Below are 27890 nucleotides of genomic sequence, written 5' to 3'. Positions count from 1 at the left end.
ATGGCGGCTGTCATTCAGAATCCTCTAAACACGTAAGTAAGCGGTTATGAACTAAACGCGCCGTGTGTAGAGTTTGTGATCGGTGGTAGAGTTGATAAGAAATGCAGAATCATGCTGGTGCAGAATGACACGCGTTGATCGCAGTGTGAATGTGATCAGGGTGATTTTCCTGTAGCCGGGTATCGCTGTCCGGGGCTTTAATCACATCTCACTAGTGACTTTAATAAAGAATCAGTGTGTGTTTGCAGAAATACAGTTTACACTATCACTAGTTTAGCTTAAACAAACACTGCCGTGATCTGCTGGTGTTATTTTACTGCATTTTATTACCGGTGTGGAATTTTCTGACATGAAGAAAGTATTTGCACCCGGATCAATAAAGCTGCTGACATGAGGTTATTTATGTTGTGCTGCGTTCAAGATCCGATGCTTCTCTGCAATAATGTGCATTTGTAATCCCAAGTTGAACTGCTTCTTTTTTTTTTTAATAATTCAGTTCTTATTTATTAGCACTTCAATATAATCTCACTGACATTTCTAATAAAAAAAACAATAATGAAGTGCTTCTTAGTAGTAATTAATAAATAATCAATCATTTAGCTTAATATTTAACAAAAAATTTATAAAAAAATGGTATTATACTTTAGATTAGCAGTAAACAGTGTGTTTTCTCACGTTGAACATACGTTTGTATTTATTAAGAAGTAAACATGTCTAAATGAACATAAATTGCTTAGTTCTAAACAGATGAATCTTATCAAAAGTAAATTTACAGTTCAAACAGTTTAATAGTTTTATATTATCTACAGTAAAATTGTGTTTAATTCTTTTTAAGGAACAAGGATTAGCAGTGGTGTGTTGTTTTACTGGTTTTATCCAAAATATATTTTTTATAATATTGCATCTTTACAACTTGGGTTCTCTGCTTGGTCAGGACCCCCACAGGACCACTACAAAACAGGTATTATTTAGATGGTGGATCATTCTCAGCACTGCATTGACACTGACATGGTGGTGGTGTGTTAGTGTGTGTTGTGCTGGACTGGTATGAGTGAATCAGACACAGCAGCGCTGCTGGAGTTTTTAAATACCGTGTCCACTCACTGTCCACTCTATTAGACACTCCTGCCTAGTTGATCCACCTTGTAGATGTAAGGTCAGAGACGATCGCTCATCTATTGCTGCTGTTTGAGTCGGTCATCTTCTAGACCTTCATCAGTGGTCACAGGACGCTACCCACGTGGTGCTGTTGGCTGGATATTTTTGGTTGATGGACTGTTCTCAGTCCAGCAGTGACAATGCAGTGCTGAGTGTTTAAAAACTCCAACAGTGCTGCTGTGTCTGATCCACTCATACCAGCACAACACACACTAACACACCACCACCATGTCAGTGTCACTGCTGAGAATGACCCACCACCTAAATAATACCTGCTCTGTGGTGGTCCTGGGAGAGTCCTGACCATTAAAGAACAGCATGAAAGGGAGCTAACAAGGAGGTGGTTGTAATGATCGGTGTACATAAATCAGTATTTAATCTTTAATAAAACCATAAAGCCCAATTTGGACACATATCAGACAATTCTGCTCCCTATACATATTATGATTATGCAACCAAGTACATAAATAAAAAGTAATAATTCCAAAATTATTAGAAATAATAAAAAAGTAATAATATTTTATTCTGCCACAACAGAACTAAGATTACACTCAGTTCCTCTTTACACTAATGCATCCCATCAACAATTTATAGTTCACCACTTTTATTATCTCTAAGGTTTGTCTAAACTATAAAGGCCATTGAAAATAAAACACAACAATAAAAAAGTCTGAGCCTAAAGATCTGAGTACCTGAACTTCAGCATTGTGCTAATCAATTTGCTACGTCTGTCTGCAGCAGAGTAATCCAGTGGCATTGAGTTTTAAAGCCGTTGAGTTTCAAGGTATTTTTACCCGATAAGAATGTATGGAAAACCTGTTAATGTGTTCCATGTTCCTATTTCAGGCTAATGTAAAATAATGGGACACTTATATGTTTTTGACACTTATACACTGGAAATAACACTTAAAAATCAGTTACAAATCAATATAAAAGTACATTAAAACCTATATTTTACCTTTACTTCTTTATTGTTTCCTTATGCTTCTTAATCGTGGACATGCTTGATCTTGGAATACAGTATTCCGTTCAGTAAAGGCGCATTCACTGAGAAGTGACAAAACCACTTTTGCACTGGTACCACTGTACAAGCAATAACCAGATATGTTTATTTCATACTGTTACTTTGTGATGGCAGGGAAAACTACTGACTTGTTAGAGAATCGTGTTGGTATGTGTGTTTTACAGATTTTTATAGAGCTATTTCATAACTATTATTAATCAGGGTGGATGGAGTTAGCGGTTAAGTTACTGGACTAGCAGTCAGAAGGTCACTGGTTCAAACCCCACAACCACCACCAAGCTGCCACTCTTGGGCCCAGGAACAAGGCCCTTAACTCTCGGTTGCTTGCACATAAATTAGCTACAACTGTTAGTTGCTTAGGTTAAAGGCTAAATGTCATAAATGTTAATTAATCATTTGTAAAAAACGTTCATGCCTTCTGTGTTTGAGCTGAGTAAAGTAATGTATATACTGAACAATCATAATGTTATGTACTACTAGTATGAAGCTTTTTAACAATGTTGTTATATTATAAAAACACAGGTTTTATGGTTGTGTTCAGCTACGTTTTTTTCTGTCAGTTGTGTAAGTGGGCCTAAACCCATTTTTCTAAGTATATAGTGCACTAGATAGTGTCTACAAGATAATCAATATAAGCTCTGTGCTGAGTTTAGATAATTGAATTGATGCCTTGTGGGACTTCAAAAATGGGTCATTCTTTGGAACGTGCAGCAAGTCGTGTTTGAACACTGTCATGTTTTATAGAAAATGATACTTATTGGAAAGCTGGTACGTTTATATTTAATTATGTTGCTGGGAAATCTTCTTCTTCTCATTTTGGCTTCTCCCATTGGGGGTCACCATAGCTGATCATTTTTCTTCATTTTCTCCTGTCCTGAATGTCCTCTTCTGTCACACCACCCACCTGCATGTCCTTCATAAATCTTCTCTTTGACCTTCCTGATGGCTCCTTTCTCAGCGCTTTTCTCAAGATGGAGCTCTCATCCCTCCACTGCACATGCCCAAAGCATCTCAATCCCTCTAATAAAGTCGTTTCTTATCTTGTGATCCTTGTTACTTCCAATGAGAATCGCAGCATCTTTAGATCCCTCTCCTGTCTTTTTGTCAGTGCCACCATCATGCAATGCCATGCAACATAGCAGGCCTCATTGAAGTCTTGTAAACGTTCTCTTTTCACTGTGAATGGCACACTTGATTTAAAATCTACACTTTATGTAAGAAGACTTTTAATCTTAGCAATACAAGACAGTGGCTGCGTCCGAAATTACATACTTAAACACTACGTACTAAATTCGAGGCAGTGTGCACTGCTTGGCCAGTAAAGCTGTAAGCTAATCTAACTAAATCATAACATTTTTAATGTTTGTCTTAGTCCGCTTTCCACCATCTTTCTTCTTTGCTACGAACGTCTTTGCAGCTCCATTTGAATTATGGGATAGATTAACAGACTGTCTGCATACTTAAAAATGGCTCTCCATGCAGTTGGTCATCCGGGTACTTTTCGCATACTGTTTAATGAATACTACATTTTCAGACACACTACCCGCTCTCGCGTACAGTTTAGTATGGAAGTATGCGATTTCGGACGCAGACAGTGTTATACAGTCAGCTCACAAATTAAATAAAAAAAAAACCTGATTGCTATGTGTATTGTTTGTCCGCTTAGAGAAAGGGTTACTACAAATCAATCCTCTAACTGGTCATTTTATCAAGATATAAATCATACACTGTAGCCTTCACAGTAACCACAGGAACTCTTTACTCATGCTTATAGTTTTGACATGAGATGTTCAACAAGCTCATGTTCAGGTGTTCATATACTGGCCATATAGTGTATCTAGTGTTCCATCACTTCAGTACAGTTCCGAAGTCTTGTAGAGTCTATGCCAAGGTGTACCAAAGCTGTTCTGGTGGCTTGTGGTAGCCCAACATCTTAATAAAGCACTTTATACAAACGGGGCAACATGAAATTGTTAGTGTCTGCAGGTATCAATCAAGAAATGGTCACTTTGTCATCATATAAGTCCGCCGGCTATCCAGTACTGTTTGGAATTCTCATGTGGCACTATTTCAGGTGTGAACACAATAAAGGCTGATGTTCATTGTACCCGGGGTTGGTGGTCGCGTGTTTTGTTTGAATATTTAAATGAATATTTAAATGTAGCCTAGTGGTTAAGGTACTAGACTAGTAAGCAGACGGTCGCTGGTTCAAACCCCACCACTGCCAGGTTGGGTCCTCGAGCGAGGACCCAAAAAATGTAAATGATGCCAAAAATGTAAATGATCATGAGCAATATTTTCAGAAGACAGAGTGTGTAGGATAATCATAACCAGAGATGAATACTTATCGGAGTAAATCCAGATGTAAAATAAAAACAAATTCATGACAAAATGCAAATACGGTTCAACTGAATTTAAACATGATGACTGCCTGGATGCTGTCATGCCACCATCAACCACTTTATCCTGGTCAGGGTCGTGGCAGGTCTTGTTCCAGCAGGAAACACTTGGTGCAAGGCAGGAATACCGTGGACAGGGCGACAATCCGTCACAACCAGTTCAGTCAGTGTGTGACTGCCAGTTGTTTGTCCATGGCTTACTTGTTCACTGTTTTTTTTATGTGCAAAGTACCTGCTGTGTTACTTGCGCATTCCTTCTGTTCCCCACACTCGGTAAAACTTGGACAAAACTTTATTTTTCCAGCCTTGGTATTTATTTATTTATTTTATTATTTTACCCCTTTTTCTCCCACTTTTAGCGCATCCAATTTCTACCCGTCAATCATCCTCTCACTAATGCTGGTCCCTACTCCTGATTGGGGAGGACGAGACTGCTCCACGCCCCCTCCGACACGTGCACAGCAATCGAACATCTTATCACCTACACTTGATGAGCGCAGTGCGGTACAGCGCTGTGTACAGAGAGCCACACCCTCTACCGCACTCCTTCCCCATCTCCGTGCAGGCGCCACCAACCAGCCAGCAGAGGTCGTAATCGCACTAGTCTGAGAGAGAGTCCCCATCCGGCTTAAACCCGCCCCTATCTGAACAACAGGCAAATCGTTGTTCATGTAGCCGCTCGGCCTCAGCCGGTAAGGCAGAGCCGAGATTCGATATGATGTATGGTGAACAGCGTGTGTTTTTTACCGCTGCGCCACCTGAGCAGCCAGCCTTGGTATTTATAAAAAAATAAAATGAAGTAAACTGTGCTGCTCTACTAGGCTTTGATAAAGGCTTATGCCTAGTTTGCCCAGATCTTCGCGGACAGGTCGCCGTGGCAGATGTGGCAGCTCGGAGGCAACCCTGCGTTCGCTCGGGGCTCAGAAATCGGCTCTCGATCGTTATGTGTGAACTGTTCAACAACTCGATCCGAGCAGCTCGCTATGCGCTCACAGACTCAAGAAAAATATCAAGCATGTTAAATATCTGGACCTGTCAGTGACTTGAAATAATGTAGTGTGAAAATTGTTGCGATCAGGTTGTAATTGTTATGGAAGCAAAATACAGAAGGGAAACCCTGGGGGAGGAGTGTAAATATGTGGAACAGGGGCATAATATAGTTTATATCAGAATACACTGGCACACATACAAGCTTTACAGTATTTGTGACTTATAATACTATAATGCCAACATTGCATTGCAAATAATATTTATTTGACTTCCAACTCTGTGCAGAACAGACAATCCCTGCTGGCTGCGTAGCCCAATCCACTCCTTCACCCAGATTCATTTATTTTTCCTACTTGCTTTTACGCTATATCAGCGCACAGACAACTTTAATCAGCGCACAGACAACTTTAATCGCTCGCTTCTTGCTGGCGTGCATTTTTGGACATGGCATCACTAAACCCCTTGTCACTCGTGTGTGTTTTCGTGACAAAACGTAGTTTGGGAGACCAGATAGATCATGTAGTGTGTAATTCCCTATCGCTGGTCAGTCGTGTAGTGTGAAAACCACAACGACTTAAAAGACACCCGATTACAAGAGATCAGGTTGTGTAGTGTGAACTGTTCAGCCATCTGAACAAATTGAAAGTCGTGTAGTGTGAACTTGGCATAAAGCAGAATAATGCAAAAGTGCGAGTGTATTTATTTAAGCTTGCACACTGAAGAGCTGTTGATGACTGTTGTTTCGTAAAACCAAGTGCAGATCAGTTCACCCCCTGCAAAACCACAGCGGCTGGTGATTTATACACTTTGAATTAGAAGTAATCGAGCAGGTAAATACATATATTTTTTAAACGGGATTAGGGCCGTTCAAGTGGTGCAGCTGTAAAATTGTACGTTGTATCAAATCTCAGCTCTGCCATTCGGCTGGGCTGGGCGGCCACATGAACAACGATTGGCTGTTGTTCACAGGGTGGGTAAGCCGGACCTGGGTTCCTCATAACTGGTGCAATTATGACCTCTGCTGGCTGATTGATGGCGCCTGCGCAGAGTTGGGGAATAATGCTGATCAGGGTGTGGCTCTCCGTGCACAAGGCTGATCTGCATATGAACACGCCTTGTGCAGGCGTAGTTGGTACTGAGCACGTGTCGGCGTGTGACAGTTGCGAAGCTCCTCAGTCAGGAGTATAGGGTTGTATCGGTGGAGGTGAAGCATAACGCAGTCAGGGTAACTGGATACGACTAGATTAGGGGAGAAAATTGGGGGGAAAAAATCAGGATTAAATCATTCCAGCAGAATAACAGATTGTTCATAAACACCTGCATCCTGATGTGGGTGGGGCTGCATTTATTTTAGGAGTTGGGATATTTTCCACTGATGTTTGAGTTAGAAAACAATAAAAGCCGACATTTCCCCGTTTTGCTTTTTATCGCTGTAACTTTTTCATGTGGTGCCAATCATTCTTATAACACAAGTGCTTTCCTGACTTATCATTTCATTTCATTTTCATTAACCACTTTATCTCGGTCAGGGTCACGGTGGGTCTGGTTTCCCAGACTCACTGCATTAACACACACCGGACAGGATGCCAGTCCATCACTGGACTTTGTAATGTGCTCCGAGCGCACCACAAACCTGATTAAGATGAAGTGATTAGGAAGATGCATGTTTCCTGTGGTATGTTTTACATAATATGATGTTTTTCAGACTTTCTGGGCGACTGCCTGTAAATGCTTGTATCCATGATAAAACAGATAGCATTATGTGGTCTGCTTATTCATAATTTATAAAGATGAATTATTTAACGCTAATGCATCGGCCTTTGCAGCCTAAAACGATTGTCTTAATATCACTCTGGCACCACTTCAATTTGAGCCACCAGTAAAACCAACATGCTGCCACACTGTGATGTTATAATGCACGTTCCTGTGTAAAGGTGATGTGAAGATGTGAAATATAGTGCTTTCCTCCTGATTTCATATATATTTACTAATTTTAATGTAACAAAAATAAAAATGTAATTGATGGTTCCATTTATTGAAGATAACGATGTACAGCGGTACCTTGAAACTCGACATCAATTGGTTCTGGGATTGGTGTTGAGTTTGAAAGGTGTTGAGTTTCAAGGTATTTTTTCCCCATAAGGATGTATGGAAAACCTGGGTGTTCCATGATCCCGTGGAACTGCATATATCTTAGGCAAATGCAAAATAATGGGGTTGTTTTTAAAACGTATACACTGAAAATAACACATTTAATATATAAAACACTGCCGCTCAGGTGGCGCAGCGGTAAAAGAAACGCGCTGCAACCAGGGCTGGATTCTGAGAGCGTGGTATCGAATCCAGCCTTGCTTTACCGGTTCGAAGCTGAGTGGCTATATGAGCAACGATTGGCCGGTTGCTCATGTGGGGGGTGGGACAAAGAACCGGATGTGGGTCTCTCTCTGTCAGAATGCGATTGCGTTCTCTGCCGGCTGATAGGAGGCGCTTACACAGAGATGGGAGAGGGTGCCCTTAGGGTGTGTCTCTCCGCATGCAACGCTAGGTGGCGCCAAACTCATCAATGTGTGGGTGGCATCTGGCTGCTGCTCGTGTTTCGGAGGGGATACGGGTTAGCTTCAATCACCTCCGTCAGGGCAGAGTTCGGCATAGACAGAGAGGAAGCACGATGCTAATTGAACAATTGGATGTGCTAAAAGGGGAGAAAAAGGGGTAAAAAAAAATATATATATATATACAGTGTATCACAAAAGTGAGTACACCCCTCACATTTCTGCAGATATTTAAGTATATCTTTTCATGGGACAACACTGACAAAATGACACTTTGACACAATGAAAAGTAGTCTGTGTGCAGCTTATATAACAGTGTAAATTTATTCTTCCCTCAAAATAACTCAATATACAGCCATTAATGTCTAAACCACCGGCAACAAAAGTGAGTACACCCCTAAGAGACTACACCCCTAAATGTCCAAATTGAGCACTGCTTGTCATTTTCCCTCCAAAATGTCATGTGATTTGTTAGTGTTACTAGGTCTCAGGTGTGCATAGGGAGCAGGTGTGTTCAATTTAGTAGTACAGCTCTCACACTCTCTCATACTGGTCACTGAAAGTTCCAACATGGCACCTCATGGCAAAGAACTCTCTGAGGATCTTAAAAGATGAATTGTTGCGCTACATGAAGATGGCCAAGGCTACAAGAAGATTGCCAACACCCTGAAACTGAGCTGCAGCACAGTTGCCAAGATCATCCAGCGTTTTAAAAGAGCAGGGTCCACTCAGAACAGACCTCGCGTTGGTCGTTCAAAGAAGCTGAGTGCACGTGCTCAGCGTCACATCCAACTGCTGTCTTTGAAAGATAGGCGCAGGAGTGCTGTCAGCATTGCTGCAGAGATTGAAAAGGTGGGGGGTCAGCCTGTCAGTGCTCAGACCATACGCCGCACACTACATCAAATTGGTCTGCATGGCTGTCACCCCAGAGGGAAGCCTCTTCTGAAGTCTCTACACAAGAAAGCCCGCAAACAGTTTGCTGAAGACATGTCAACAAAGGACATGGATTACTGGAACCATGTCCTATGGTCTGATGAGACCAAGATTAATTTGTTTGGTTCAGATGGTCTCAAGCATGTGTGGCGGCAATCAGGTGAGGAGTACAAAGATAAGTGTGTCATGCCTACAGTCAAGCATGGTGGTGGGAATGCCATGGTCTGGGGCTGCATGAGTGCAGCAGGTGTTGGGGAGTTACATTTCATTGAGGGGCACATGAACTCCAATATGTACTGTGAAATACTGAAGCAGAGCATGATCCCCTCCCTCCGGAAACTGGGTCGCAGGGCAGTGTTCCAGCATGATAATGACCCCAAACACACCTCTAAGACGACCACTGCTTTATTGAAGAGGCTGAGGGTAAAGGTGATGGACTGGCCAAGCATGTCTCCAGACCTAAACCCAATAGAACATCTTTGGGGCATCCTCAAGCGGAAGGTGGAGGAGCGCAAAGTCTCGAATATCCGCCAGCTCCGTGATGTCGTCATGGAGGAGTGGAAAAGCATTCCAGTGGCAACCTGTGAAGCTCTGGTAAACTCCATGCCCAGGAGAGTTAAGGCAGTTCTGGGAAATAATGGTGGCCACACAAAATATTGACACTTCAGGAACTTTCACTAAGGGGTGTACTCACTTTTGTTGCCGGTGGTTTAGACATTAATGGCTGTATATTGAGTTATTTTGAGGGAAGAATAAATTTACACTGTTATATAAGCTGCACACAGACTACTTTTCATTGTGTCAAAGTGTCATTTTGTCAGTGTTGTCCCATGAAAAGATATACTTAAATATCTGCAGAAATGTGAGGGGTGTACTCACTTTTGTGATACACTGTATATAAAAAACACTGAAATACAATTGAAAACAGTTAAAAAATAAATAAAACCTTTACTTCTTTGTTGTTTCCTTATGCTTCTTAATCACAGAGATGCTTGATCTTGGAATACCGTATTCCGTTCAGTAGGGGCACATTCACGTGAGAAGCAGCAAAATCGTTTCTCACAGGTGCTGCCTGTGCCGTTATTTCTATCGTACTAAAACAACTAGAAACATTTGGCTACTGCAATTGTGTCAGAGGGGGTGTGTGATAGTCATGACTCTCCTCGGTCAGTAATGGAGGTCTGCAGCAGTAGAGGAAGCAAAATGCAACTAGATTGGAAGAAAAATTCGGGGAAATTCATGAAAAAGCCACACTTGGTTTTTAAACCCATAACCTTTTTTTTTTACATCATGGTCAGCATGCTTACTTAATTGCAGACTGATCCTTACATGGTTTCAGAAATTAGAAAACAGTCTTTTAGTCTGATTTTCTTGTCAAAGTTTGCTATACTTACAAAAAACCTGGTGGGAAGACCTGTAGTTCTTAATTAAGCAATAAAACACGAGAAAAAAATGTGTTATAATGAAGAACATCACGACTGTGATTTGGTTGTGGACACAAGCCAAATGCAAACTTTCTGCCAAAAAGTAGTTTCACAACAAGTAAGTAACAATTCCCAAGCCTAACTTAGAGATCTGTGACATCTGTGATTTTTGAAAACGAGATTAGTATATAATTAAGCAAATTTCTCCGTGAAATTAGTAGGGCCCTAATAAAGTGGTAAATAAGTACTGCAAACTGTTACAGTGTTACATATTTTATCATTATACTGCTCATAAATTCTAATAGTGTAGTTCACTGCAACACATTGAGGTTAGTGATGTCAGATGGTTGCACTGGAGTCAAATTTGCTAGATAAACATGCATTGCTTATCAGGTCGGGCCAGAATGTCACATTTCTGAAGAGAAGGGCAAATCAAGAATACATTTAGGGGACTAGGCCAACTAAGGCCAAGAGTCCTACCCAAAACTAAAAGTTGTACCTCAAGGTTAACAGTGGCTAAACTTTCATGTAAAGATCTTCATCCATATATTAAGGCTTTTGATAATAGACTTAGACAGGACTGTTTAAATGGACAATAAATGTATCATTTTTTTTTTACTTTTAATAGGGACAGGGATAGCCTAGTGGGTAGAGCTTTGTGCTATTAATCAGAGGATTGCCGGTTCAAATCCAGGCTGTGCTATGCAGCCACTGTTGGGCCCTTAAGCAAGACCCTTAACATTCTCAGGGTAGAGTTTTGGACTATCAATTAAAAAAAGGTTGACAGTTTGAATCCCAGGTCTGTCATGCCACCCCTGTTGGGCCCTTGAGCAAGGCTCTTAACCCTGTCTGCTCCAGGGGCGCTGTATAATGGCTAACCCTGCGCTCTGACCCCAGCTTTCAAACAAGCTGGAATACACCAGTATATGTATATATGACAGATAAAGGCATCCTTCATTCTTTTTCTTCTTCTATTAATCCCATTAGTGTGACTGGTTTCACCTTGTCATTCACCATTCATGTTGTGCATGATGATTCTTGATCCCATCTCAGATGATTATACAAACCCCTAACAGGAACTTTTCATTCTACTGCATACATCTTCATAACTGAGGTTTCCTGTCCCTTGTAGCTCAACTCAAACACATTTACATTTCATTTTAGCCCCAGGTATAAAGCAGGTTTTAAACACACACTTCTGTACTGGTTGATTTATTTTCTAGTTTGCCCAAGCAACCGACAACTGCCGTTCAGTACATTTTGGCAGTTGAGCTTCTGAAGCTCGGATATTACATGCCCACATGGTGCATTGTACCTCCACCTGCCTTCAGTTCCAATGAGTGGCACTAAGCAATCATCATATGAGTGGTTGACCCAGGCCACCCATAGAGGACGGAGGTCCCTGCTGAGTCTGGTTTCTCTCAAGGTTTTCCTTGCCACTGTCGCCCTCGGCTTGCTCAACAGGGGTTTTGGTCTGTTGGTCCTGGATTCTGTAAAGTTGCTTTGAGACAATGTCTATTGTAAAAAGTGCTTTATAAATACATTTGACTTGACTTGATCTGACGTTGTTGAGTGGAAATTTCTCAAGCTGATCAGAAGTAATTCAAGAACTACAAAATACAAAAAGCCAAAAAAACAGTAGTGCTGTAAATGGATGGAGCTGTCTATGGTCAATATGTGGAATAAAGAAGGAAGCCCCTGCTGTAAATTCATGTCAGATACAGCAGTGCTGCTGGAGTTTTAAATACTGTGTCCACTCACTGTCCACTCTATTAGACACTCCTACCTAGTTGGTCCACCTTGTAGATGTAAAGTCAGAGACGATCGCTCATCTATTGCTGCTGTTTGAGTTGGTCATCTTCTAGACCTTCATCAGTGGTCACAGGATGCTGCTCACGGGGCGCTGTTGGCTGGATATTTTTGGTTGGAGGACTATTCTCAGTCCAGCAGTGACCGTGAGGTGTTTAAAAACTCTATCAGCGCTGCTGTGTCTAATCTACTCATACCAGCACAACACACACTAACACACTACCACCATGTCAGTGTCACTGCAGTGCTGAGAATGATCCACCACCTAAATAATACCTGCTCTGTGGTGGTCCTGTGGGGGTCCTGACCATTAAAGAACAGCATGAAAGGGCTAACAAAGCATGCAGAGAAATAGATGGACTACAGTCAGTAATTGTAGAACTACAAAGTGCTTCTATATGGTAAGTGGAGCTGATAAAATGGACAGTAAGTGTAGAAACAAGGATGTATTATTATTGTAATTATTATGTAGTACATTAATATAAACCATGGTGCCCAAGTGGCACTGCTGGGATCGAGGGTTTTAATCCATAGTGGTGCTGTTGGGCGTCTGCGTACAGGCATGATTGGCTTTGTCTGAGGTGGGGCATAGCACCCAGTTATTCCAGAGAAATGGATCCATGTTGACCCTGGTGGTCAACATAAAAAACGAGATGAAGGCCGCTCAGGTGGCGCAGTGGTAAAACACACGCTCTGCACCAGAGCTGAGATTCCGGATACATGGTATCGAAACTCAGCTCTGCCTTGCCGGCTGAAGGCTGGGCGGCTGCATGAACAACGATTGGCTGGTTGTTCAGATGGGGGGGCGGGACTCTCGATTGCTGTGCACGTGTCGGAGGAGGCTTCGTCAGCCCCAATCAGGAGCGGGGACCAGCATTGGTGAGAGAATGACTGACGGGTAGAAATTGGATGCGCTAAAAAGTTGGAGAAAAAAAATAAATAAATAAATGAGATGAACATACAACCATTACTCATAGGTCAGTGGATGGTGAGAAGCTAACACTGTCAGAATGAAACCACTGATAGCATCAGAGAACCTCCCACTGTCAGTTCAGCTGAGTCATATTACAATTTCAGCTTTCCGCCCAACCTGGGTTGCGTTATGGCTGCACCCCACGATGGTCAAACAGGAGCTTTTGGAATAAGTCGGCTACTCGTTCGCTCACCGCTGGCCTGATTTTGTTTGTCCACTGGAAACGCGTTCAGAGTCTCGGCTTGCATTGCTGCAGCTAGACTGACTTCCTGTCAGAAACGCTGAAGTGCACCCGCATGCTCTCTGGAGATACGGCCTGAGTCTTGCAGCCTAGACTCAACCCACAGTTGGGAAGGGTGCCAGCGCTGAAGAAAAACGTGTCTGTTTCTCAGCTGTCTCAGCAGAGTCGTCTTCTAACCACACCTACCAACTTCTCCCTGCATGTTTTTGTGATGGTTGCAGACCTGATTGCTTGTTGTTAGAGGACTATTTATTAGTTAAAATTAGGACCCTGCTAAATTCACTGGCTTTAGACTTTGGGATCTTGGACATTTTGACTAAGCGATTGCTAACTGAATTGCCGCAGGATTGCTAGGACTATGGCAGGCACGGTATCGGTCTGATATTGGCCCAAATCACTGGATCGGATATCGGAAGGAAAAAAACGTGTAATCTGATCCGATACTGTTGCTTAATGTAAATAACACTTAATGTAAATAACACTTAATGTAAATAACAGTTAAGGTAAATAACACTTAAAGTAAATAACACTTAAAGTAAATAACACAATGTAAATAACACTTAAGGTAAATAACACTTCATGTAAATAACACTTAATGTAAATAACAGTTAAGGTAAATAACACTTAAAGTAAATAACACAATGTAAATAACACTTAAGGTAAATAACACTTCATGTAAATAACTCAATGTAAATAAGGCCATTCAGAAATTAAAACACACTGATCTACTTAAACTTTTAGCATTTTAAAAAAATCACTAGTTTAACCATGGTGCATTGAGACATGAATTATTACTGATTAGTTGTTTGAGAGGAGAAATGACGTTATTGGATTGGTATCGGTATCGGCAGATACTCAGTTTGCAGTATCGGTATTATACATTAAAAAAATGGTATCGAGCCAGCCCTAGCTAGGACCGCCTCATAGTGCAAATTAACCGGTAAACGTTCACGGTTCGTGACACATTTTTTATGGCTGTGAATTAGGTATGGCCGTACTTATAAAAAATACAACTATGCAAATGGATCATTGAGACCCCACAATGGCAACACAGCAAAGTGGTCGTCCTATCATCTAAAAATTTGTGAGTTTTAGCTCCATTTGTCATGTAAGCAAGTGGTCCCTGTACCTATTTGATACATGAATCTGTGCTAAATAACTTCTACAGCTACATACACATACACCGATATACCTCCAGGCCACCCAAAGAAGATGGAGGTTCCTGCTGAGTCTGGTTCCTCTCAAGGTTTCTTTCCTGTCACTTTCACCCTTGGCTTGCTCAACAGGGGTTTTTTGGTCTGTCTGTCCTGGATTCTGGTCCTGGACAGATATAGTCCACTCATCAATAGTCATCCACAGTGACCAAAAGAGCAGGGCTTCAAACTATACGTTTCAAGCTTCATCCACAGTTACGTAGGTAATATCCAGACATGTAACGTTACCCCTCAGCTAACGTTTGTGTAAGAGGCAATTTCATTAATTGGCTATTAAACTTTAACTGGGATGTGAACTGTCTGTTAGCTTAGTGCATTTTAGTGCATCATTCTCTACTCAGAGCCTGCTGGAAATCTTACCTTATAAAAAATGTCTCTCTGAGCAAGCGAAAAGCTGAATTTCAAACAGCTGCCTCATAGCAAGCTTCTCAGTTTGAATCCTCAGCTGCAGAGAAAGCCAAGTCAACAACTGCAGGATCTGGAGCCGGTCACTCTGTCTTTTCACAAACCCCACCCTTTTCTCTTTTTTTCTCTGAGACATTGCTGCCATTAGACAAAAATCACAGCATAGTTTAGTATGGATAGCAGAAGGGATTTAGCTGGCTTAGATTTTACCCCTCAGCAAGTTTGTCTTCGAAAAAATCCAGGAAAGTTTGACCGACCACAACAGGGCTAACAAGTTTCTGGTACCTCTCTTGTGGAATCTTCACTCATTCTTCTCATGCAAAAGCCTCCAGCTCAGTGAGGTTTGATGGCTTTTGTGCATCGACTGCTTTCTTTAGATCTAGACTGAGAAAGCCACTTTAGGATATTCCAGGACTGATTCTTTAAACAAGCTTTGGTTGCCGTGGATGTGTGCCATTATTATGAAGGTTTAATTTGGAATGGAATTTTGATGATGATGGTTAAAAGTGCAGTCTTACTCTCTGGTCCAAAATCTTTCACCTCCCTCTTCATCAGGCTGAGATCTGGTGAAAGTAAAATGGAGCCATTTGACCCCTTAATGTTAAGGTCAAGCATGCTACATAATGTCAAGCAGGTCTCAATGCTGGCTGACCTCAATTCTGGATTAATATACATGCTACGGAGTATTTTAGGCTGTTCATTTTTAAACCGTGTTACACAGTATGCCCGTCTGAAAGCGTCTGGACTCAGTATGGTTTACTTATTTATTTAGTGTTTTCCTGGTGCTGAAGTTTTGCAGGACGTTGTTTTATTGAGTGATAAGATACATATTACATATTATTATTGTAAGCCCCGATGGCTGCAGGAATGAAGGACCTGCAGTAGCACTCCTTCTTACACAGGGGGGTGTAAGATTCTGGAACTGAAGGAGCTTGTTAGGACCCCTACAGACTCGTGTAGTGGATGTTCAAACAATCCAAAAGTCTAATGATTTTGGTTCGGAGACACGTAGAGAAATATAAAAGAAAGCAGCCAGTAACATTGTAGCTATGAGTAATACTCGATAACAGTCTGTGTGCTGTCTGGTCTGTTAAATATGTCACATGTAGGGTGCCCAGGTGGCGCAGCGGGATATTCCCCTAGCACACCAGCGCCGAGATTCTGAACTTCTCAGTTCGAAACTCAGCGTTGCCACCGGTCAGCTGGGCGCCATTGGAAGTGCCTTCAGCAGACACGTTTCTGCTAGGGGCGTCATGACCTGACTATGTGGGTGGGGTCTTCAGACGCTGTGTAACGACCCTGACTGGCAGATAGAGAGGCGCCTGTGCAGAGTGCATAGATGAAAAAGGGTTCCGCTAAGGGCTGCGTTTCGGTCGGAGGAGGCGTGAGCAGCAATATATTCACCTCGAATGCAATCAGGGATCCTCCAGCAGCGGAAGACAAATTGACTACGCTAAATCGGGAGAAAAGTGGGAGAAAATGCATAAATAACATGGAAAAAAGAAATTTTACGTGTCATACATGTGTATTATGTGTACTATTATGTGTATCACCAAAACAAATTCCTGGTATGAGTAACTTACCTGGTGAAATAAATAAAGTGATTCTGATTGTGATGGTTGTTGAGTTGACTCAAGTTGCACAATTTAAACAAAATAGGGTAAGATTCTACCTTATTTGTATGTGGAGACATTTTTCCCAAACAGCACGACTAGCTTAAATCCTGGGGCATCATTGACATGCTGATTTACAATGTATTTATTGATTTACTCACTTATTTTAATTAAGCATTGTATTTTATACTTGTCTTTTTATTTGACTTGTTGTATCCATGCCATTTTTCCACCATGTAAAGTGTTTTGAACTGCTGCAGTATAAAGGAAGCTATATAAATTAATAACAATAATAATAATATCACACGACACAAATGCACCATCAATAAGCTCAATAATGTTTAATATCTTTTTAGGTTGGGTGACCAGTTTTACAGAGAAGCCATTGAGCACTGTCGCAGCTACAATGCTCGCTTATGTGCGGAGCGCAGTGTCCGTCTGCCCTTCCTAGATTCACAGACCGGCGTTGCACAGAACAACTGCTACATCTGGATGGAACGGCATCATCGTGGACCAGGTGAGCTTTGGTACCAGTAAAGACAAAAAGATGTTGAGTGAGCAGTAATGAAAACTTGTAACAGATGCCTTGTGTTTGTTGTTGAGTTTTAAAATATAAAACTACATTTTATATTTTTGTTTTTGTTTTTATGCTTTGTTACTAACTATTAATTAATCAAATAATAAACTGTGCCTATAATTAGAAATCCCACACTACGTATACTTATGTACAACCATAACATTAAAACTCTGCATGCTTTGTTAGCCCCCTTTCATGCTGTTCTTCAATGGTCAGGACCCCCACAGGACCACTCTCTCCAGAGCAGGTCATTCTCAGCACTGCAGTGACACTGACATGGTGGTGGTGTGTTAGTGTGTGTTGTGCTGGTATGAGTGGTATGATTTTTAAATACTCACTGTCCACTCTGTTAGACACTCCTACCTAGTTGGTCCACCTTGTAGATGTAAAGTCAGAGACGATCGCTCATCTATTGCTGCTGTTTGAGTCGGTCATCTTCTAGACCTTCACAGGTCACAGGACGCTGCCTACGGGGTGCTGTTGGCTGGATATTCTTGGTTGGTGGACTATTCTCAGTCCAGCAGTGACAGTGAGGTGTTTAAAAACTCCATCAGCGCTGCTGTGTCTTATCCACTCATACCGGCACAACACACACTAACACACCACCACCATGTCAGTGTCACTGCAGTGCTGAGAATGATCCACCACCCAAATAATACCTGCTCTGTAGTGGTCCTGGGAGAGTCCTGACCATTGAAGAACAGCATGAAAGGCGCGTATCAAAGCATGCAGAGAAACAGATGGACTACAGTCAGTAATTGTAGAACTACAAAGTGCTTCTATATGGTAAGTGGAGCTGATAAGATGGACAGTGAGTGTAGAAACAAGGAGGTGGTTTTAATGTTGTGGCTGATCGGTGTATATGAATTGGACTTGTATATTTAATTTAATTTACCACTTTATCCTGGTCAGGGTGGATCTGGTTCCACTGGAAAACACTGGTCACAAGGCAAGAATACATAGACAGCATTTTACGTCGTCCTACACACGCTCCCAAGAAGAAGGCTGTCTATATTCTTGTATACATTAAAATGCTGCCTACTGAGATGCCTGATAGTCTGACTGAATGAGGGAGCATTCAGTGCTTTCTCAGCGGTGAAGGCAATCCCAGCAATCAGTGTGGCACAACTTTTCTCACAAGAAATTGTGCTCACAACAGCTATTTTTAAATGTAAATAAATGTAAGTGCATTATATTTGTAAATTTGGGCTTGTTTATTTGCAGATTTGGACTTTTTGAGCCATTGACAGTTTAATAGTTGTTAATTCACGGGGGTATAGGTTAGCTGAAATGCTAGCGGCTTGTCACCTCATCCCATTGGTTTGAATGGCCTGAGACTAACCGTGTTAGCTTAGTAAGCGAAAACTGCGGTGACATAACCACTGTCCAAGTTCGATGTCATTAGAGTTATTAGAATCCTCTCTTGCAAGGCAGCTTGCAAGGTTTTCAGACAGACCCAATGTCTGTAAATAAACAGACACTGTACATTCTCCTCTGTTACCTGTAGTTGCCAAGTTGTTCCAAGGAGGTTAATAACTGACAAATGAACAGCAGGATGAAGTAAATTAATCATAAATTGCTCCTGTTGTGCTTTGATGCAGGCTTGGCAGCTGGCCAGATGTACTCGTACCCTGCTCGGTGCTGGAGAAAGAAGAGAAGATTACTCACCTCCGTGGATTCCACTCTTCACCTCTACGGCCTAAATATTGGTAATGCGTAGGTCTTTTTGATTCTGGTCGTCTCCGTGATTTCACTGGTTGGCACAGCGGCCTATTCTGCTAGCCCACCACCGGTGCTATTGGCCAGCTGTCTGTACATGTGTACTGGTTTCCTTTCAGCACGCAGGTGGTTTGGCTAGCCTTTAATGCCCTTAAATTAAACTGAAACAAGTCTGCCCCCTGTGATTTCTGGATAGGTTTTATAGCCATAGCAAACACATTTAAAGGACACCTATCTCAGCACTGCATTGACGCTAACATAGTAATGACAAGGTAGTGTGTGTTGTACTGGGATGTGTATATCAGGTGCTGGGATTTTTAAAAGCTGTTGAAACTTCCTGGCCTTAGCACTCATTGTAGGTGTACAATCGGAGACGTTCATGCAGTGTGTGTTAATCTGCCTCTAGTCTTTTATTAGTGGACATCTTCTGATGCCAGAATGCTGCACCCTGCAACACTGCTGCACTTCCTACACTCAAACAAGTCCAACACATAACCATGTCATTACTATGTTATAGCATCTGCTCAGTGGAGGTCCCTTCTGATTAATAAATGGAGTATGTGTACCTAGCAACATATATGCCACAGACAGTAATACATACAGCATTTGTTTAACACATACCTGTCAGCTCTGGTGGTGCAGCGGTTTATTACGCTAGCCACCACCATTGAGATATGAGTTTGAATCTTGGCTGTAAATATAAAAATGTATACTTAAGTCAATCTGTATAGAAGGTAAAGCTTTTAAAGGATTTAATACACATATGTACCCAACATGTATACCTAATAGTGTTTGATGAATGTGTATACAGTGGTACCTTGAAACTCAACGTCAGTTGGTTCTGGGAGTGGCGCGAAGTTTAAAAGGTGTCGATTTTCAAGGTATTTTTCCCATAAGGATGTATGTCAATTCATGGTCCCGTGGAACTGCATATTTTTTAGGTTAATATAAAATAATGGGGTTGTTTTTGACACTTAAACACTGAAAATAACACAAATATAATATAAAAACACTGAAATATAATTGAAAACAGTTTAAATCAATATAAAATACAATAAAAATCTGCACCTTTACCTTTACTTCTTTATTGTTTCCTTATGCTTCTTAATTGTTGAGATGCTTGATCTTGGAATACCGTATTACTTAGCGAGTTCAGTAAAGGCGCATTCACACGAGAAGTGGCAAAATAGCTTTTGCAATGGCTGTGTCGTTATTTCCTATGGAGTGTGCCGGTGCACAAAGCTTAACGTGACTTATTGTACTAATTTCATTAGTGGAGAGAATTTATGAGTAGTAATAATTAAGAGAGGTTTAGTGTTTCTATGTTGTTCTTTTAATACATTAAGTCATGTTAAGCGTTTTTTTAACGATAAGTGTTTTTGACTCTCTCGGAAAAGCTGATCTTTACAATTTTTCAGCACCCCGAGCTGTAACACAGGTTTAAAATTGAAACAGGAGAAAATACAGCTAAACACAGATACATTTGGATGCTTTCTAGTGTGAACTAGGCATTAATGATCACAATTAGCTTATACTGACACAAGCTTCTATATTTTTGTCTGAGCAGTGAGTGAAACTGTGTGTGTGTTTTTCACTTTTCTCCTGTAGACGGCAACCTGGCGGCTAAAGACACTTTGCCTCCACCCAGCACTGCGCTCGAGGCTTTGCTGAGAGGTGACGGCTTAGACAAGAGGAACAGCAACAGAGATGAGGAGAGTCTGCTGGAGATTCAGGTAACCTGCTGCTTTGGATGTCAATCAATGCAATGCAATGTCATCTCAAGTACTGTTGATCTGGAGATTTATAGATTGGATTTCTACAATTCAGCTACTACTAGAAAAAAAAACAATATGTTTTGCCAAAGGTGTAAATCTGTTACCTGGCTGTCTGACCGATAAATCGAAACCCGAAAAATGATTTGTTTTATATTTTCATGGGACACTAGTTGGTTACCGGTTAACCATCCAGTAATGATGGCCAGATATCACTGAACTAGGGATGCAAATTTGCCCATTTCTATTGAAACAAAGTAAATCTTACATATAAGAGAATGCAGTGACTTTAAAAAGCATTATTTGTGTAAGGTAAAGCAAAGTTCAAGCCCTTTCTTGTCTTAGCAATAGCCTTCCTCTCTGTTTACAATGTGAGTTAAATGACATTGTTTTTTGTGTCTGGTGTGGAGAAACTCCAGCAGCCTGCACAGAGCCCTGACCTTAACCCCACTGAACACCTTAATGAAATGAAATGTGGACTGAATCATTTATATTTACAGCATTTAGAAGATGCTTTTATCCAATGTACACGTTCCTTAATTCAATGCAAGCAAGTTATGGTAAAGGCCTTGCTCAGGGACCCAACTTGGCAGTGGTAAAGCTTAAACCACTACATTAACCACTGAGCTACTACTGCCTTATCAATAATCTCACAAAGAAAACTCATTTTGTTACATTGGCTGTGCAGTGGAATGTGCATGAGCTGATGGTCCATAAACATTCAGTCAAATAGTTTACAGTTTTCCTTTTTTCAAAATACTTCTTTTCTAAACCAGATATTTACAGGTTAACCCAGCAGCATAGTGTACAGTAGTGTTCAGTTGATGTCTGTTTTTTGATGCACTGTTATGAATGCTTTATGAATGCTTTAATGCTTTACTTAATATAAAGTGAACATATACATTGTTGAATTAATCCGCTGTCTCTCACTCATTTTTCCATGCTTTCTCTTTTCTTTTTTTCTTTTTTCTTTTTTCCTGACACACCCTCTTCTTCATACATATCTAAAGAGAGTTCTGGAGGCCGACGCCATAGAAGATGGTTATCATGATGCTGACGACTTTGAAGTTGACATACCAAAGAGGAAACACCGTGGCAAAGGCAGAGTGAGTGACTTCTCTGGTTTAGTCATGTAATCATAAGACTGAATATGTCTTTGCTGTCAGTTAATCTATTACTACAGATGCCACCAGTGGAAAATATATATTGATACTTGAAACTAATGCCAATACTAGAGTAGGAACTCTTTTGTCCATGTGGGCAAAACTGCATCACATAATCGCTGCACCTCCCAAATGTGCTCTGTTAGGAGTTCGATGTACTTTAATGGCTTGCCCAGTCCACAGATCCAATTCTATTATGTTCATAAACCACTTTGAGATGGCCTGTGCTTTAGGTCATGATGCATTATCATACTGGAACTAGCCTTTTTAGGATGGTAAATGTAGTCATAATGGATGCACAGTCAGTAACTATACTCAGCATTCAGTCAGTTCAGTCCCGTGATCTGTATAAATGATTTGGTTTAAATACACGACAATATGATGATTGGTAGTGATTGATTAAATCTCTAGTGTGCCTTGTCTTTATATAAAGGGTCGAGGCAGTGGACGTCGGAGGGCAGACCTAGATGATCAAGATAAGCCATACGTTTATGAAAGTAAGTAACTTGCACTGATGAAATTTGAAGCAAGTTTGGCGTCAGTTCTTAATAGTGTGTTCAGATTTTAAATAGATGATGCTCTGTTCTATTTAGTAGGTAGTCTTACGGTGCCAGAAGTGAACATCAAATGAGGGTGCACAGTAAGGAAAGGAAGGTTGAAATGTAGACTTATTAGTGCTGAAAAAACAAAATTTCGAAAGCAGAACTTTATAGAATCTTAATTAAAATGATGTTGTGAATGAAAGACCTTTATATGTTTAACAAGGACAGGTTTTAGAAGTGTTATAAGTAAAGCCCTACCTAATTCACAGCCATGCAAATCGCGTCATGGGCCGTGGAATGAGTCGCTTCTCGTGTAATTTGCAATTTAAGGGGTGTGTTTGGCGATTTAAAATTTTTCATTCAAGTAGCATTCAAGTGTCTTACATTTACTGGTTCATTTGCTCTTTAGAGTTTGCTGAGTTTATAAAGTAAGAAATAAACTGTACATAGACAAACTGTCAGGAACGTAATACTTTACTGGCTTGTTCTTTTGAGGCGCAGCACAGACTACAGACAGATGATAGGATGGAAACCTGACGTGTTTGCACCAAAATGTCCAGAACTTGCAACAGACTTTATCACAGACTGGACTGAACAATGAAGAACTCCAATTATTTTTTATTAGTTACAGCTTTCAGTTTAATTTGATTTTGTGGGGCCGCTCAGGTGGCGCAGCGGTAAAGTACGCTAGCGCACCAGAGTTGGGGTTTCGAATACATCGTATCGAATCTCAGCTCTGCCTTCCGACTGGGTTGGGCGGCTGCATGAACAACGATTGGCTGTTGTTCAGGGTTGGGGGTCCTCATAGGTCCTCATAACTGGTGCAACTGCGGCCCCTGCTGGCTGACTGATGGCGCCTGCACGGGGCTGAGGAATAATGCTGATGGGGGTGTGGCCCTTCGTACGCAGTGCCCGTCGGTGTATGAACTCGACTCGTGCATGTGAAAAATGCAGTCTGTACTGACTGTACATGCCGCCCTCGGCTTGCTCAACAGGGGTTTTTGGTCTGTTGGTCCTGGATTCTGTGAAGTTGCTTTGAGACAATGTCCATTGTAAAAAGCGCTATATAAATAAATTTGACTTGACTTGACTAGATGATCATGTGTGTAGAGAAGCACACTTGTCCATTGATTACGCAATCCCCAAAGGGACTCAAATGCACTCAATACGTAAACACATACATCAAACATTGTCAGCACACTACAGCACAAAAAAAGTCTGTTACACTAGCAATCCTGTGGCAATTCATTTAGCAATCACTTAGTCAAAATGTCAAAGTGTAAAGCAGCTAAAAACACTACTCGGGTATTTCCCCATAAATTTTGTAGGGCCCTAGTTTAACTATCGCTAAGGATTTGACATGTATTCTTACTCCGGCACTGTAAGACAAGCTACCTTGTACACTTGTTGGGTTGTCAATTCACTGTAAAAGAAAGCATGACACCACATGAAATGTTGAACTTGAAGTAAATGCACTGTAAGTACTTGCTGCACTAAGCATGGTTGACTGATGGATGGTACCTTTGAACAGGATTTCATAGTCGTACTGTGTTGATCTTGTTCCATGTGTCAAACCTTTCATCTCTACCACAGAGAACAGGCTAGGTTCAACTGGCACACATTTCTGTCCTACCTAGGTTTAATATTTGTGTCTTGTGTGTTTTAGACAAATACAAACAAAAGCAGAACTCCAAAGCTGCCACCCCAGGTATGCAGATTCATTGTTACTTGTCATACACCGATCAGCCATAACATTAAAACCACCTCCTTGTTTCTACACTCACTGTGCATTTTATCAGCTCCACTTACTATATAGATGCACTTTGTAGTTCTACAATTACTGACTGTAGTCCATCTATTTCTCTACATACCTTTTTTGCCTGCTTTCATGCTGTTCTTCAATGGTCAGGACCCCCAGAGGTATTATTTAGGTGGTGGATCATTCTCAGCACTGCAGTGACACTGACATGGTGGTGGTGTGTTAGTGTGTGTTGTGCTGGTATGAGTGGATCAGACACTGATCCATGTCAGATACAGCAGTGCTGCTGGAGTTTTTAAATGCCGTGTCCACTCACTGTCCACTCTATTAGACACTCCTTCCTAGTTGGTCCACCTTGTAGATGTAAAGTCAGAGACGATCGCTCATCTATTGCTGCTGTTTGAGTCGGTCATCTTCTAGACCTTCATCAGTGGTCACAGGACGCTGCCCACTTGATAGTTGTGGTTATCTTTTTTGCAGATTTTTTTAACCATGTACAGAATGTTCTTCTGAGAGCATTCTTAAATCTGAGAAATAATTATTTTGTAGTTTAAATGTCGTGAGGGATTGCTGATGCACTGTATCTGACTTCTCTTTTGTGTTTATTTTTAGTGTGTGGGAAACGCTACAGGAATCGCACCGGTTTAAGTTACCACTATGACCATAGCCACATCGCTGATAAAGAGGAGCCCCAGGCCAAGGAAACGGAGCCATCACGATCTCTAGCTATCAACCACCATCCTCAGTTTCACGAAGGTAAATCTTATATTCACTAACTAAACATGACGATGTCAGTTTTAAGGTATTATAATAGGTTATTTGCAAGTCCTTTATTTAAAAATGTTTGTTTTGCTCTGTATTCACAGAACAAAAGAGTCCAGATGCTGGTCATACACAAAACAGTTTTTGCAAAGTCTGTCAAGTAAATTCAGGCTCCAATCTGAAAGATGGCAAGTGCTCCAAGTGTGGCCGTTCAGGTATGTTGTCTGTTTTAGCCCCAACTCTCTTAAATATGTGATGGCTAAACTGAGCTCGACTGAGTAGTGCAATATAGTACACACAGCACTATATGCTTTTTTTCTTTTTCTTTCGCCTGCTGCCATATTTATCGTTTTGGTCTGCATACCTGTGACCACAAAAAATGCTTTACAGATGTCCAGTGTAAAAATACTTTAAAAATACTTAAGTTTCACAGAATCACAGTTCTAAAGGAATATACCTGACTAAACATAACCATGACTGTTATCATTTTATTTAGTATTTATAACACTTAGATTTTATTCACGTTATTCTACAACCTCAAATCAGAAAAAATCGGGACAGCATGGAAAATATTTCATGTTTTGTCTGGTTAACTTTATTTCATTTATTAATAAACATCTTTTTTTTGCACAGTAAAGTGTTAACTCTGTATTGTAGAGCTTGACAAAGGTTTGCCAAAGTAATCCCTTGCCCATGTGGTTATATCAGCTAGTGTTGAGTGGCGGTTCTTGATGCAGTGTCACCTAAGAGATTGAAGATCACAGGCGTTCAGCTTAAGCTTGCACCCTTGGCCTTTACACATTAAACGATTCAAGGAATCGGGAGGAATTTCAATGATATTATGCACTGTAGAGGGAGAAATATGCTCATCAAAGACTCAGCCTTTCCTGGATGCTGCTTTTGTACCAAACCATGATTACAATCACCTGTTGGCATCACCTGTTTGGAATCACATCATTATTTAGTTTTTTCACCTCATTACTAGCCCTAAATTGCCCGTGTCCCAACTTTTTTTGGAATGTGTTGCAGGCCTGAAATGCAGGAATAGAGGTTTATTAACAAATGAAGTTGAGCAGACAAAACATGAAACATCTTGAGTTCAATCCAGTAAAAGTAAATGTAAGGAACACTGCATTTTTATTTTATTTGCATTTTCCATATTGTCCCAACTTTTTCTGATTTGGGGTTGTATGTTGCTGTTACACTGCTATCTCCTTAACTGCTGCAGACCATTACCCTGACCGAGGAGAACCGTGAGATGTTAGCTGGCATGCCAGTTGTGTTGCCTCAGCCTATAGGGTAGTAAGTTAACACTTGGCAGTTGTAGCCTAGCGGTTATGACACTGGACTAGTAAATGAAAAGTCGCTGGTTCAAGCCCCACCACTGCCAGGTTGCCACTGTTGGGCCCTTAAGCAAGGCCCATAACCCTCAATTGCTTAGACAATATACTGTCACAGTACTGTAAGTCACTTTGGATAAAAACGTGTGCTAAATGCCAAACATTTAAATGTAAACACTGCAGTGATAGGCGTGCACTAGATGATCTGCCTTATAAAGTTCTGTCAGTTAGAATCCTTTCTACTTGGGCAGCTGCCTAGATAGTGGGCAGTGGGCAGCAAGGTTGCTCCCTAGGTTTTTAGACAGACTCAATCTCACCCATGTTCTGATTTGTCAAACCAGCCTTGATTCTGACATAGATTAAGAAGCCAAACCACAAATTTAATATCAAGTCATTCAGTCACACAAAAAGAACTGCTGCAGAAATAATCATAATAAGGACCCAACAAAGGGTTTAAATCCCTGCTCTGCAATACAGCCAAAACTTTACTCACTAAGCTCTACTAACTGTAACTTACACACTTTGTTGGAAACTTTGCTTTCCAGGCAGAATTACATGAAGTAATATGCACCGTAATGACGTGTTTTCCAGAAGGCCATGAAGAAGTTAAACAAGAGAATCCTATTCCTGGAGCTGAGGAGCTGTTTGGTGCCACTTCGGAGAGCGACACCTCTACATTTCATGGCTTTGAGGAGGATGAGTTGGAAGAGCCGTTATCCAATAGCAGTGACGCCACCCCAAAGTGCAGATAGAAAAACTGCACACCTTTTAAACCGTTATTTAACAACTAGAAGCAACACCATTACCCAACCCACCCATGCCCCCCACCCAGCAAAAATTCTGCTGCTTTCTTTTAGAAATTTTGTCTGTTTAACCGTTCTCACTTCTCTCTTCATGAAAAGCACAAGACAATATATCGGAAGTAGATATATGAAAGTGTTCTCTTTCTTGGACATTGGATTGTTATTGTTATTATTATCATCATTTATCATTATTTATATTTTTAAATAATAATAGAAGATTAGTTTCTTTTTGTTTAATTTCTTTTAAAAATGGCTTTTTAAGGTTTAAAATATTCCCTTGATGGGAAATGCTACATGAGGACAGAATATTATACAGCCCTTTGTGGTTGTAAATTTGAGAGTTTTGAGAGTACTTCTGGAATTTGGACTACTGAAAAAAATTGAAGGACAGTTGAATACTCACAAGGACTAAAATTCAGTAAAGAAAAGCCATCAGCTTGAACATAGACTTTTTGATTGTGCTTTTGTCGTTGAAATTGCCAAGGAATGCAAATGGAAAGTCTGGAATAAGTTATCTATGTGGTCTGTGTTATCTTGAGACCTGTGACTGCGACAGCTTTACAGGAAGAGAGTAATGCATGAATTTACTCATCCTGCTTTTGGGAATGATAATAAGAAGATATTTGTGAACAAGAGAAGAACTACGTCGACTGAGGAACTGTGTAAAAGTCCAAGATATGGAGGTGAGCATCACTGTACACCCAACTGCAAATATGCC

General features: G+C 40.9%; 1 protein-coding gene across 1 annotated transcript; it reads left to right on the top strand.

Moving 5' to 3' along the window:
* Positions 1-27283, top strand: LOC134325654 (zinc finger protein DPF3-like). Its single transcript, XM_063007901.1, has 10 exons — positions 1-32; positions 17092-17252; positions 18914-19021; positions 20640-20764; positions 21814-21909; positions 22400-22463; positions 24175-24216; positions 24880-25023; positions 25134-25244; positions 26961-27283. The coding sequence occupies exons 1-10, from the start codon at positions 1-3 to the stop codon at positions 27119-27121; spliced, it is 1044 nt and encodes a 347-aa protein (XP_062863971.1). The 3' UTR covers positions 27122-27283.
* The last annotated feature ends 607 nt before the right edge of the window (positions 27284-27890 follow it).

Source organism: Trichomycterus rosablanca, chromosome 13 (assembly GCF_030014385.1).
Source record: "Trichomycterus rosablanca isolate fTriRos1 chromosome 13, fTriRos1.hap1, whole genome shotgun sequence".
In the NCBI taxonomy this organism is placed as follows: Eukaryota; Metazoa; Chordata; class Actinopteri; order Siluriformes; family Trichomycteridae; genus Trichomycterus; species Trichomycterus rosablanca.
This window is presented reverse-complemented; position numbering and strand designations above follow the sequence as displayed.